Source organism: Xiphophorus couchianus, chromosome 5 (genome assembly GCF_001444195.1).
Source record: "Xiphophorus couchianus chromosome 5, X_couchianus-1.0, whole genome shotgun sequence".
Taxonomy (NCBI): domain Eukaryota; kingdom Metazoa; phylum Chordata; class Actinopteri; order Cyprinodontiformes; family Poeciliidae; genus Xiphophorus; species Xiphophorus couchianus.
The window spans coordinates 5,642,799-5,657,574 of NC_040232.1; the positions used below are offsets into that span (position 1 = coordinate 5,642,799).

The 14,776-nt window shown below is 35.4% G+C and overlaps 1 protein-coding gene across 1 annotated transcript in view; it reads right to left on the reverse strand.

The window, feature by feature from the left end:
- The window catches only part of nr3c2 (nuclear receptor subfamily 3, group C, member 2), a 103,316-nt gene that overhangs the window by 12,500 nt on the left and 76,040 nt on the right, over positions 1-14,776 (reverse strand). Inside the window, exon 7 of the mRNA XM_028017787.1 lies at positions 9,177-9,307. Within this exon, the coding sequence (XP_027873588.1) occupies positions 9,177-9,307 (131 nt within the window). The remainder of the gene's footprint in view (positions 1-9,176; positions 9,308-14,776) is intronic.

Consider the following 14,776-nt stretch of genomic DNA (forward strand, 5'->3'; position numbering starts at 1 on the left):
CCCTCGCTGTGTTATCCTTTTCACTGTTTCTTTAACACACAGACACCTCCAGGCCTAATGTACATGGAGCTGAGAGCAGATAGAAAAACAGATTGTTCTCCTCTGCGGAGGCTGGGAGTCCTGCGCTACATTTCATGGCTGACATGATGAGAACGTGCTAAAACTGAGGGTCACATTCGGACCTTTTGTTTGTCTCTCACTGACCCAAATGGACCTTGCTGTGAAAATGGACTGGCATTCACAGGGTTTCTCCACATGTGGCCCAAAAATAGGGCATTTGTATAATTTGGTAGTAAATGGATTTTTGTTTCTGCATTACCCCTTCAACAAGGCTGTAGTTCTTATTTATCGACATTCCTGTAGGTCCAGTGAATTGCTTACTGGTTTTCATAATGGGCATAAAGGCCATTAATTTTGGGGTTTTAATGATTTCTTTCAATAAGCAGTGATCAAAGTTGCAGGGTGTCTGAATGTGACAGAGCCGGGGCCTTTTAACTTTTAGTATGTGATTAGGATTGACAGCTGCTGGTGGTTTCTATTTATCAGAGTAAGAAGGATTTGTTTGACAGCACTCATTTGGATTTATCACTCAAAGCAATAAAAGCACAAAGAACCACAGTGTAGATCTAATAAAGAGAATTTTATTTTTACACAAGATGGAAAAGCCATCTGAACTGCAAGTTAATTGGATGTGATATTATTTGGCAAAGCTTTATGCTGAACTCTAGAACTGTGCGTTTCATAGTGGCAGCTCTGATTTGTTCTTTTTGTGACTTTAATACATTATTTTTGGTAGAACCATTGGTTTTATGGACAAATTTTTCCTTTGGTTTTGGATATTGTGAGCTGGATGGATTTTTACTCTTACTTGTTGTTATGATGCGTAACTGTGGCAACAAAGTGTTTCTTTTAACTTTTTTTTAAATTATTATTATTTACAACTGGAGCAGGTAGTTAGCATCCCAAAAGCTCAAATAATACTTGAACTACAACCCCAGATCCCAGAAGAGTCTAAAAGGACGTTTTGAGGATGCAGAGCAGAATGAGAGGGAGGAGGTTAAAAGAGGAGGAAGTTCTTACATCGATCATGTCCCAAACTCTTACGTCTCTCTGCCTGGCATTCTAACCAGACGACCAGACAGAGTTAAAGTGGAGCAGCAAAAGCAAATGAGAAGGATTAGGAGTGTTTGTTAATAACCAGTGGTGTCATCCAGGACATTTTACTGTGTAATATCATCTTTTTTCCTGTCATGATAGTCATAATACTGTCATTCAGTCAGTGTCTTCCTGCACACACCATTACCGTCCGCAAAAACTCTTTTAGATGACACGAGTAACAACAACATTTTATTTTCCTTTGGGATAAATATTATTTTCAAATTGAACTGAGTTAAACAAAATTTCTTTAGAAGAAAGAATATTGGTTGGGATATTGTGAAACACCTGCATGATTCGCCTCTGGGAAGTCAGTTTTAAATCATTGTGGACCAAATCATTACCAGTTAAGAAATGAAGCTGCTCAAAAATTTACACCTTCAAGCACAAGTAACATTTGTTGCTATCCACAAGGAAAAGCTAAATGTTTCTACCCGAATCATGTGCTGGTTAAGGCCATACAGAAGACAAGTGAAACTCCTCAAAAAACAAAAATGTATTAAAAACACTAAAACCCCCCCCCCCCAAAAATAGTCGTACTTAGAGTACATAGCAATACTTCATTCTGCAAACACTGAAAAACCTACCATGATTTCTAGCAAGATGTACAGAATAGAGAAGTTGCTTCTTTTTTTTTAAAGGGTGATTTTCTTCTCGGTTTAATTACTATTTAAATGGAAACAGATTAAAAAACTGGCTGTGATTGTTCACTTCATACTATGTGATTTTGAGTGATTTTATTAGCAGGATTGTTTAAAGATCAAGGTTAGAGACCTAATGGAAAACAAACTACTTTAATCAATACCAAAGAAAAGGTTAGTCAATTATCCAGACAGAATGTATTCAGAGTCAAGGGCATCTTCATAAAATATATTTATACAAACGTCAGTTGGATTGTAAAAATCAAATTAAAACTTCTGGGGGACAAAACTATTGTTTGTTTGAGGTTAATGCAGCTTTATGTTGCATTATTATTCCACTCAGGAGAAAGAACAGTTCAAACAAAACATTAAAAGCCAGCAATTAATACAACATTCATGGTGACGATGACTTGTTGTAAACCTTTGACCTTCAGACTGTATGTGCACCTGAAGCAAAGGAAGAAATGTTCCTTTGTAAACAGAATAAGGCTGCAGTGTAATGCATGTAAGAGACAAGATCAGCTGTGTTCAGCAGTGAATGTGTGATGATCAAAGCTCTGTTGAGTCCAATAAAGTGCCTGAACACCTGACCCACCTGCTCTTAGCCTGATTAGTAAAAAGCACAAATTCAAGCACACGAACAAACCAAATGAATAAAGAGAATACTTTAAATGCAGACCCTCTGTGTTTGTGAGGAGACGAGGAGCTTAACTGGTTTGAACAGGCCACTGCTTTTGTACCAAATCCAAATAGGGTCATAAGACACCGCAGGCTCAGTGAAACCTTAGCCAAGGTCACAGAGAAATAACAGCCCTTGTCTCTTTTCTCTTTATCCCACTTTTCCTCTTTGTGTTTCGCTCGTTCACCTTATGTAGCATACAAATGTACTTTTACAAGCCCGCCCAAAGGCACACACACCAGCCCTGACTGTAGTGCGTCCTCAGCTGACGGGTTTTGACACCTCCTCTGTAAACAATGTCCAGCTATCACATTTGAACAAGGGCTTCCTACAATGTCTGCAGGGGAACCAAGCCAAACTCCTCTCCAGTACCAACACTTCGTCATGCGGGCTTTGGACCATCGCAGGATGATTATTTTCCTCATCTTAATCCCTCAGATTTCACAGTTTTATGATGACTAAATTTGAAATCACAAGTAGGGCTGGAACGATTCGGCAAATTATTCGAGTATCTCAAGCATTAAAATTTCTTGTGAAATTTTACTAAATTAGCTCACTGTGTTCCAGCCAGATGTTTTTTGGGTTGCAGAACACTCTCACTTCCACCAATGAGCTGTTGATGAATGCTAAGTGCTATTAGCAGCTAGCTATGGAAAAAAATGGAGAGGGAAAGAGAGCAGCGGCGTCAAGAAAGAGGCAAAAAGTGCGTGTGCAATGTAAAATTTTGTCATTGGGCATGATAATTTGTTTTAATTTTACTTTTTATTGTTTTCAATTTTTGTCTGTTCGAAATAAATAAACTAAATTATATTAAAATGTTAATTAACAATAAAAAAAAAACTGGTACCAGTTTAAAACACTTCCAGACCTCTGGCTTTGCTGCCTGCATGCTTAATAATGTAACTGTCTTTCCTTTTTTTTTAGTTTTTTCTTAATATATTTTAGCTCTATTTTGTTGCTTGTTGAACTTCCTTATGAAGAAAAGTAATGGCGTGGAAAAACATAGTAGATTAGAAATATCAATTTTATAACAAAGCTCTTTCATACTTCAAACTTTAGGCTGAAATTGTGTAATATAAAAGACTGTTTACTAATTCCTAATTTTATGTTTGTTTTTTAATTGTAAAAGTTAATGTGAAATGTTTAACCTTTTGTTGTTTTTGCACTTTAAAATACTTTTTTATACTCAAAGCCTGAGACTAAAATGGTTGTTTGAATGTTATTTTATTTTAAGCAATAAAATGTGTTCTTGTTTAAAAAAGGAACCAAATTGTTTACTTACCAGCGTTTTCTCTATCATGTAATCGTTTACTAGCATAAGTAGCTACTGCAGATTATTCAATTTGTCATCAGAATAATCAATAGATACTCAATTACTAAAATAATCTTTTACAGCAGCCCTAATCTGAAGTAAAATTAACCGTCTGTGAAGCACCTCCAATCCCCCATTTTCATTCTGCATCCACGCCTCTTTTATCTCCACTCGCTCTTTCAGAACTCCAGTTGGGGTTTTAAGGAAGTGCAGAAAAATAGCAGGTCTTGAAGCTTTGCCTGGCGCTTGACTAGCCTTTATTAAGTGCAGCGGGGCTTTCTGGAAAACCTCCAGAGAACCAGTGAGGAGAGGAGAGGGAGGCCACGGCAACAGAAGGAGCCGTTCTGCCATCCCGCTGCACTCATAGTCTTTTCTTTCTTCCTCCCAGTTCATGTGCACCTGTTCTCATTTACTAACACTAACTCATCTTCTGAACCGGTGTTATTTTTCATGTTTATATATTTTAGCTCCTTAGTTTCTTTCTCCTAATTAATCTCTCCCAAAACTTAGCACTTGTGGTTCAGTAAAGGCCACATGCTACCATGACCAGCTATAAAAGGATAAAAAAGATGTTACATTCAAATATGGCAAGTCTGTAACTAAAACTAAAAAATATTCAAACATGGGGGTGCTGTGGTGGCGTAGGGGGAAAGCACGACCCACGTTTTGAGGCCTTAGTCCTCGTGGTGGTGGTCGCAGGTTTGATTCCTGATTTCCCGTCAAACTACTTTCAAACAAAGGCCACTACAGCCAACAAAACCTTTTAAAAAATATTCAAACATGATATTTTGGGAAGAAAATGAAAATACAGCAAATATAACTGGATGAAATGAAAAATGCTCTTAAGGTATTTAAGATTTTGAAAAGAAATGGGAGTCATGACAACAGAAAAATAATAGTCAAAGCAAGAAAAGGTAAAATACTCCACAGCAATAAAGGACACTCATCCCAGGATCAATGATGTTGATTAAGTTGTACAATAAAGTGATAAAATAAATACAACAAAAACTGAAGAAATTGTTTCAGGAACACTATTGGATTCTCATAAAGTTCCCATTAACATTTATAATGAAAAAAATCTATCACTCTTCTCATGGAAAAAACATACTGAACCTGTCTGTGAAAAGACAAAACAATGGTTATGTTTCCCTTAATAAAGAAATTATTCCTTTGTTTTATACCTTGGTGATAATGAGTGTTTATCCATTTTGTAATACCATAGAAAACCATAAAAGTCTGAAAAACTGCTCCAACAAATGAAAATTTGTTCTACATTATAGGTATTATTATAGTACAATTCATACAGTTAAACTGTGAATACTATAATAATATTGTGAGATTAGACAAACACCTCGGCCATGCTATGAACCATGAATACCGACAAAGAAACAGTTCAATTAAGTGAGAATGCCATGATCTGCTCATCTTACATGTCTATTTTTTATGCTGTTGGTGTGTAAATGCCATCTTCATTCATATATCTGCACTGATCACCGATCTTTAAAAAGTTTGACCTGCCGACTAAAATTTTGTAGCTCAGATTTGCTCCAAACAAGGGGAATAACGACATATTCCCCCTGTTGCACATTAGTTTACATTCATTCAAAAGGACAAAAACCCACACAGTATTTAGGCTACTATGAGAAAAACAGGACAAAAACTCACGTTTAGCCTTCAGTATTTCTGTCTTAAATATACTGAGGAGAAAAGTGAAATACCTGGACTAATTGTCACCCTAAATCTTGTACCTGACATTAACACATTGTGGCTTCTGCAGGTGAGATATAACAGCACAAAGTTTGCCTAATTTACATCTTGAAATCACAAAGTAGGAGCAGTGTTAGTGAGAGGGAAGGAATTTGTGCCAAAACTTCTCTTAGCTTCAGGCTAAAGCAGACGCAGATAATGAAGGACCAAGTTCAACATAACTCCCAAAAAGTTCTAAAAAGAATATAGAAAACTATTGGAAATGGTTACATTGTTATTCTGTGATAAAAAATGTACAAAGATGTGCAGTTTGGCACATTTAGCAGCAGTAAGCATTGTCACTTGAAAGCTTCCAACCTCTTGTGTTAGATTGATTTTAACAAAGTACTCTTGTGTTAATAGTTAATGACCTGCATCAGACTATCCACAGATTTGCTCACCTTTTTGCACTCATAGATTGTTTTACTGTTGATTTAAAATGAGATGGATGAGAGTGCTTATAAACCAGTGCAGTGTTGAAGGATCATTCTTTGAAATATTACCCTCAATCAATTAAAAAATATAAATACCACACAAACTATAAAAGCTTAAAAAAATAAAATAAAGTAAAAAAGTCAGGGTCCTGACAAAATTTCAGTCTGTATTTGTACAGACATGTAGCAAATAACATGAGGCTTGCAGCACAAATGGTTCAACAAAGTGCAAACTCAGTAAAGCTGAATACAAAATGCACTTTACACATATTTATTTGTGAAAATTGTTGGAAAACCTCAAATCATTTTGCTTTCACCTCCCAGCTATGCATCTTTTTGTCTGTCACAAAAAAATCCAATTTTACATCTTGAACTTTGTGCTTCTAATGTGGCAAAAATATGTAGAAAAGGCACAGTAACTAAAACTCTTTCTTTTTTTGCCATTTAAGACATATTTATCTATTATAATTAAAATGACAATAACAGTCACAAAAGAAGAAACTTTATCTGAACAACTCTGTTCAAATATGGCTTCAGAGTTTGTAGGTGCACTTTGGCAGGATGTGGCATCAGGATGAGGCTTTCTGTTGGTTAAAATCAAACAAGAGCAGAAAACCTTTCCGTCATAGAGTGGCAAAATGTCGCCCTTTCCTTTGCAAACAGCTAACGTTTCTCTGCAACATCAGCTCTGTTTTCACAGGTTGGATCTTTGTTAACGGATTACTACGAATGAGATTAAAGTGTGACCTCACAGACTTTATAGAAGCATGATAGTGGGTGCAAGAAGAGCTGCTCCTGCCAAAACTGTCTCAGGTGTGCGCTGGAGCAGAACACCAAACACCTTATCAGTACACTTTCTATGTGAACAGCAGCCTTTTGGTAAAAGCAAGGTGGGAGTTTTTTTTTTTTTAACACAGGCATCCAAATTATAACTGCTCTAATTTTATTCATAAAGTTGAGAATTTTTTTTTTTTATAAATAATTATGCATAAATTACATACAGAGACATTTTTAGGCATGATTCTGCTAAAACAAATTTAACTTGTTTCATATTCAACATTGTGATTTTTCTTCTTTTTCTATTTTGGTAAAGTGGGATGCACTTGAAGCATACACCAGAGAGAAGTGGATAACAATTTTTTTTTTCTGAAAGCATAATTTCTTCCACCAATCAAAAAGCTGCAGACGATCCTCGTGTTAGACAATATGTACACTGTATCGCTGAAAACATTCACTAACCAGTCCAAATGATTGACCTCAGGCGTTCCAATCCCTTCCATTATGACAGGTGTGTGACATCCAGCATAGGGCTGCGATTATTTTAGTAATCATTTATTCTACAGATTTTTCATTCAACCATTTAATCTTTTTTATACAACATTACAAATACTTTAAAAGCTGCAAATAAACAATTCAGTTCATTTTTAAAATAAGAAAATAAACATTTTGTTGTCTAAAAAGCCAAAACAGAATTTCTTTAATGAATTTGAACTGGGTGAAGCTAAAACTATGTCACTTAAGGAGTTTTGGGCAAGCATCTTTACAGACAAAGGACTTTTTATCTTAAGTGCGAAATGTATATACATATATATTTTATACAGTCTGAATATGTCATGATTTTTCAGCAAATGGACCCTTTTTTGAGTCTGTATACTACAGTTAACAATAAATCAATTAACACATTATGTCACCTTTCTAAAATAATGGTCAAAAGGGAATTTGGCAAAACAAATCAACACCTCTTTTTTGCCATAAGATGATTTAGTCAAAAAGTAAAAACACTTCTGGCAAAAAAAAAAAAAAATGTCTTAGGCCATTATCTTAGGAAGGTGGTGATTATTTCAATAACTGTCATGATTAATCCGATAAACATTTCAGTCCTATTACAGCACCTTTCAAGTAGAGATGTAGATTGTTTCAACAAACTTGTCTGAAATACTGAATCAAAGCAGCCCAGTGAATTTCAGTATGGTACCATGACAGGATGCAATAAGTCCAGCTGTGAAATTTCCTCGTGACTAAATATTTCAGAGTCAACTGCAAATGATTTTATAACGCAGCCGAAGGAAATGGCAACAACAATCTCAGATGGGAGTGGAAGGATACATAAAATCACAGAGAAAGGTCAGTAGATGCCGAGGGTGTGAGTAGGCAGAGGTCACCAACTTTCTGCAGAGTCAATCGCTAGAGACCTCAAAACGTCGTATGGCCGTCAGATAAGCTCAAGAAGAGTGCACAGGGAGCAGCTTTGTCCACGCCGTACATCAGCAAGTTCAATGCAAAGCGTCAGACGCAGCGGTGTGAAGAAGTCTAGAAGGGTTTTAGAGGAGTGATGAATCAAGCTCCTCTGTCTGGATGTAGCTGTTTCCAGAAGAGCTGCAGCAGTCTGACTGCTGTCAGGTGTAAAGGTTGGTGAAGAAGGTATTACAGTGTGGAGCTGCTTTTCAGTAAAGAGTAACTTTATAGAATAACATCGATATTACAGTATTCCCTCTTATTCGCGGTTCAATATAAAAGTATTCACCTATTCACAGATTTTTCTGTGGAATATTACTCCAAATTATTTGTGGAAAATTTGCCTAGTTACAGATTTTTCATAGAGCATGTCTAAAATATTCAAAAGAAAGGTAGAGTAACTTGGTACAATCTGACTTGACTCGCTATTGGCAGCTAATCCAGCAGCGCCTTGTACTTTGCTTGGTGCTGATTGCTGTATCCTCAAGAACAGAAATAATAAACATTGAAGATATTAACATCTGCGGTTATGTTAAGACAGTTTCCACTGAATATAATGCATATTAAAGCAAGTCAAGATCTTGATGTGGTTTGAAATCAAATTTTGATTCCTCTGCTTTAGCTTCTCAACCTTTCGTGGCTAGCTAAGCAAAGTGGGTAGCATCAAGGTAGCCACGCCACCTGCCTTACATCTGCTTAAAAAATAAAAGCAACAGGGTGGAGTGAAGGAAAAAAATGAGAACACTAGCTTAAGAAGAAATAGTTGATAAAACAGGAATGGTCACATTATAATTTTGACTATATTTCAAACAAAAAAGTAAAACAATAATTATCAATATGGGCTGATATAAAATATTGTAATACATTTTTTACCCATGTCGTCCAGCTCTACTGTAAAAAATTTTATCCTTTTTCATCAACATTATTGTACAAAGAGACAATAAATGGAGCGCGTCGTAAGGCTGGCTACCTACCTGTGCTGAGAAGCAGAAGCACCTTCATTGAGAGAAACTCGTCGTAGGTTAGCTGCAACCGAACAAACTCCTGGCTAACTTGCCTCATGCCCAGACACAAGTCGTACATGGCCGACTGCCGCATGCGCTCCCTGTGGAGGGAAACAGAGAAAGGACACACTTACAAAAACAGTTTATTTGAACTAGGCTGCTGTGAGTTACTGTTAGTACCCACTCATCCATTTATTCTCTCCTAATTGCATGAATTATTTCTGTCTGTCTTTCCAGTTGCATTTAAAACAAAGTAGTTGAGTCCAGGAAAAGTGAATTTCCACAAAGTTTAGAGGAGAATCCTGCTTTTCTGGGCTGAGAGCTGAATACCAAATCCCCCCAGATTGCAGAGATCTGCGTAGAGTATTGCAGCACAGATGCACTTCTTTTTCCAAAGCAAGAAGACCCTATAACTATTCCTGGTCACCATGGAAACACTATTAAAGAGGATACATGTGATTGCTAACAGTAATTACACACATAAACTTACTTTGCTACATTCATGTTTAGTAAATTATGTATTAAAAATCCTTCATACAGCGCACCAAGTGTGCATGGTTGTTATACAAACACTTCCCTCCTCTCCTTCTCTTCACAGACATTTTATCAGTAAAGTAATCTTGCCAACACAGAGTCCACAAAAACAGGAAAGAAACAGCGGAGGGGATGAAGCACAAGCCAATGAGAAACGTGCTGTGCAGATGCCAAGGATTTTCTGGAGCTGCTATAAATCGCCACCACATCAGGGAAAAAGTGGTTAGAATCAAGCCGTGTGTTGGGACTTTGAAAAAAAAGGTAGGAGTTTTATCCACAACAATTATAAATGTTTGCAGCCAAGGAAGGAGAGATGATTCTGAAAACAGCTGCATCAAATGATGTAGATAGACCAAAAAGTATTTGATTGAAAACAAGTGTTGACATGAAGGCATTAAGTGCTTTGCAGAATTGAATGTAGCACAAACCCAATAAACTGTGACAGAAAGGAGCTGCTTCCCTGCTGAGTGGGACAACTTTGTGTTGAAGTTGGTGAAAGTCTCACACGTTTCCCTCCCTCCTCCTCTCTCTCTCTTCCTGAAATCAATTTTGCTGAATCACTGCCCAAAAACGAGCTGCTGGTTTTCAGAAGAGCCAAAAGAGAAAACAAAAAAACAAAACAAACATAACTTCTCTCTCCTTCCTCTGTCCTCCTCTGTCTTCCTCTCTCTGTTACTAAAGTAAAAATATTTATTAGAACACAAAATGCAACTTCAATTGAAAATAACTTTACAGTAAATCAGTGGCTATACAATTAGCAACAGTAACATCCGTCGTAATAAAAACAGATAAATGTTTGTGTAGATATATGAAGGTGTGTGTAGTGTCCAAGCCCCTGAGTGGGTTTGACTGACAGCTCAGCAGCAAGATAATGTAAATAATATTCCAGTTTAGCAGTTTTTTCAAGCATTACAAAAATATGTTTACATTTTCATCCACTGAGGTGTTAGAAATGCAGATTTTTCTGAGACATGTTTGCCAGCCATATATCTGGCTGAAAAACACAAAATGAGTCATTTGGGAATTTTTTTTATTTTATTTTCATGTCTCTCAATTCTTGGCAGAAAATGCTAAAAATCTAAATTTCTTTCCTAATTGTTGCACCCAAATAAAATTTCTTCTAAACAGTCCAAAGTTTTGAACAACTGATACGAAACAATCCATCTAACTTTATTTGTTTCTTTGCAGTTTGGTGGGTTTTTTTTCATTGTCAAAAGGATTGAGGAAATAAAGCTAAGACCATTATATGCTGATTATGGGTCATAAAAGCAATTACTGGTTTAAATGGTTGTTTTCAGCAACAACCATTGGTTGTTTAAATGGTTGTTGCAGTTGTAGTTGTAGTTTTATATTTGTTGTAGTTGTAGTTTTAAAGTAAAAAAAGAGAATAAAATTGGTTACAAGGAACTTGTTTCCCTTTAATTATCCTATTCAGGATATTGTCAAATCAAGGAACTAAAATTGTAACTAATGACTGCAAAGTATTGCAGTTTTATGCTTACTGTATAGTTTACTATTCTTTTTTTTTTTTTTTTTTTTACATATTTAGCTTTGCATGGATCTGCATCCTATTCTATTCTTCTAATAAATGTAAAGCAAATAACAAGCTTAATAACTAAAAGCTAGAGAATAATAATCCAACTGCATTCATTTTAATGACATAAATGAGGCTAGCACTCTAAATAGCCTAGAATATAATAAAATCATGTTGGATTTTTTTCATTGCTTGTCAGTGCAATTATACTGAAATTAGAAACGTTATGCTTAAAACCAAACCAGTGTCCAGGCAGACCTGATTGTTTTCTTTGTTTTAGCAGAGATTTGCTCTTTCTTTTAAACACATATATCAGCCAGTTAAAAGTTAAAAGAATATTGTCCAATGGAAAATAGAGACAAAAACAAACAATGCAGTCTTCCTTTGAGTTTAATGTGAAAGGATGATCTGATTATTTTTTACTTATGCTCCATCAAATGTAGATTTCAGTCTAACAATTAAATGGATCGCCTGTTAAAGGAATTGCCTTATAGCCCAGAGCCAATGCGAATGAAAGTTTGTAAAGACAAGTGGACATTATTCTCTTACCAGCAGACTAAGTGGGTTTAGCCAAATTACAGACTCACTTTGGCCCAATGTTTGACTAAAGCTATGAGTGACCTGAAAAACTCTGCTGCACATTAATCAGCATCAACGTCAAAGAATTAAAGAAAGTAGTGAAATCCAGTTTGGTTAAACAGAAACCATGTAGCTCTCAGCATCCAGCCTGCATGTCCTCTCCACTCTGCAGATAGATATTATATTATAAATATTATCTGCAGAGTGAGACTCACTCGCTATAAGAGAACAGGTGGTTCTGCACACATCTATAGATAAAAGCTCAGGCACACAATCACATTCAATGAAGTTGAATCTGACTCAGAGAATCTGACTCATTTCACAAAATGAGTGAAATGAGTCAGTTTAAATCATAAGAGTTGCTTAATTTCATATATTTTTATTACCAAAAATTAACTGCAACTAGAAAATATTGTCTTTAATTTGCTGAAGTATTAAACTATCTTGAATACCACAATATATAGATATATTTTTCACTTTTTTTGGTAATTTAGCTGTTTTGTAGTTGTTTTTTCATGCTATGACTGAATATTGTGCACTGCATGTTTAAAAATGTGATTCTACACAATCCCAGCTTTTTATTTTCCCACCTGGAATACTTTCCTCTCTCTTCCCACTCACTCAAGAAATAATTTAATCTATTAAACAATTCCACAAAGTATTGAGTGAATTTTCTTAGCAGTTAAATCAAAACTGCTACAATTTGTTTTTTCAAGAATATTAGATTGGATCTGATACTTCTTTTGTTTTATTGAAATTCTGGACTCTCGTATTGCAGTGAGCAGTTACACCTCTGCAGCAGCAGGAGACTATTTCCAGGTCCAATAGACATAGAATAAAATAAAAGATTAAGCAACACCAGTAATGCAAAAAAACCAAAAATAAATTCCCTAAAATAATGGTCAGGTACTGGACAAAAAATTAATGAAGAATGTTGTTGCATTTTAATCAAAAACTCTAAAAATATTCAGAAAGCCTGGAGGAACTATGCTTGGAAGCATTGTAGAACATAGCATGAATGTTTGTTAAGTCATCTGACAGAATGCCACAAAACTCTTAATGAACTGTGGTTGACTTGGCAAATAACTGAGAATCAAGTGAACAGAGATGCTCTACTGTAGTGTGGAAAACAACTGCTGTAATAATTCACACAGTGATAGAAACAAAGGCATACCGTTTGTGGGCGTGTTTTACAGCAATGTTTGCTCTGCCACTTCTTTTTGTTTCATTTATCTGGGACAAACTGACCCATTGACATTGACTTACACAAGCTATTAGCTGGAGCTTTTAAACCTGACCCAGACTGAGCCTCCTCTTCAGCCTGCAGAGGTTACTATTCTGCATTTTGATCCATTCCATAACATTTAAATGATCACCAGATTAAAGGCTCACTAACAGCAGCTTTTAACCCCCCTCTTCACACAATTAACACATATTAAGGAGCCTATTGTTCAGACCCTTTGATCATCTTCACCTGTAAATATTTAACCATCAAAAAAGAGCAAATGTTTCTAAATTTTTAAATTTTCTGTAAAGTTGCATGATTCTTTCTTTGCTTTCAGTGCTTTACAATAATCACTGACTCATGCTGATCTGAACACTTTTAATGAAAAATTTTCATCCATGGTTCTGGAGGGAACATCAGAATGTGACCACTGATAAAGTTAAGACTTATATAATAAATAAATAACACAAATGTGTAAACAAATAATCTAATACAAGTAAAAGGGATATAATGTACCTCCAACTGGTAATTTTTATGCTCTTTAAGCTTCAGATTATCTTAATTTGTTGGACTAAAGTTCCTCTCAGGGAATCAGGATTGGGAAGTGTGGCTTAATTAATGTTAGTTAATTAACTAAATTTTTAAAATTGAATCTCACTTTTTGATTGATGGAGAATATATATTGATTAATTATAATAAAGCAGAATTAAATCTATGACCATATTTCTTTACCAGAATTTGATAACAAGTTAGCTGTGCTAACCCTAAAGAACTAATCATAAACCTTAGTTCTGCTAATGCTAGAGCGCTATACCAACATGGTATTTAGCAGAAGCTAATGCTAATCAGCCATATTGACACTCGCACTGCACAAACACAAAATCTTACAGAGTATTTTTGGTCTAGTTTAGTACACTTGAAATAAGACACAACTAGCTTACAGGAAACTTGTTTTAACTAAACAATTCCTTAGTATTGATGATAAAGTATTACTTCCACTGGCAGATTATTTCACTTCTAACATGGGAAAAACATCTTGTTATAAGTTAAATAATCTGCCAATGTAACTTTAATTTTTTCATAAATTCTATATGTACATATAACTTGCTAAAAAGTTACTTGCAAGTTAGTTTTGTCCTTTTTCTAGTGTTCTAAGATATTTGCACGAGAGACTATACAAAAATACTTAGTAAGATTTGGTGAATTTTGCAATACACTGCCTGTTAATAACACAAAAAGTGTTTCAATGTTATTTTACGCAGGGCAGGATTCAGGTTGTTATTTTTATAGTTGTTGAGTTTTGCTAACTGTTGCTGATTTTGCCTAATTTAGTCAGAAAGCACACAGGACATCAATCAGAAATCAGGCCTGAGTGTGGCCGGAAAAATGGAGCCCATTAATAAATAAAACAATAATTTTAAAATGTGCTACTTTTTGTCAGTTTATATTAGTCTTGAGGAGCTATAACAAAAGAAATCATTAAAGGGCAAATACTTTTTTTTACAGCTCTGCATTTAATGTGAAGGTTTAAACTGTAATATATAATCTCAGAAAAGATAAAGTTGTTGAAAAAAACATTAAGTGTTTTCCTCATTTATTGTATAGTAATAAATTGATTTACAGTACAGCAGGATAAGGATAGAAACGTCTGGCTCGTCTCGAAGGTCATAAGCATACAAGGTCAAATGGGTCTCAGTG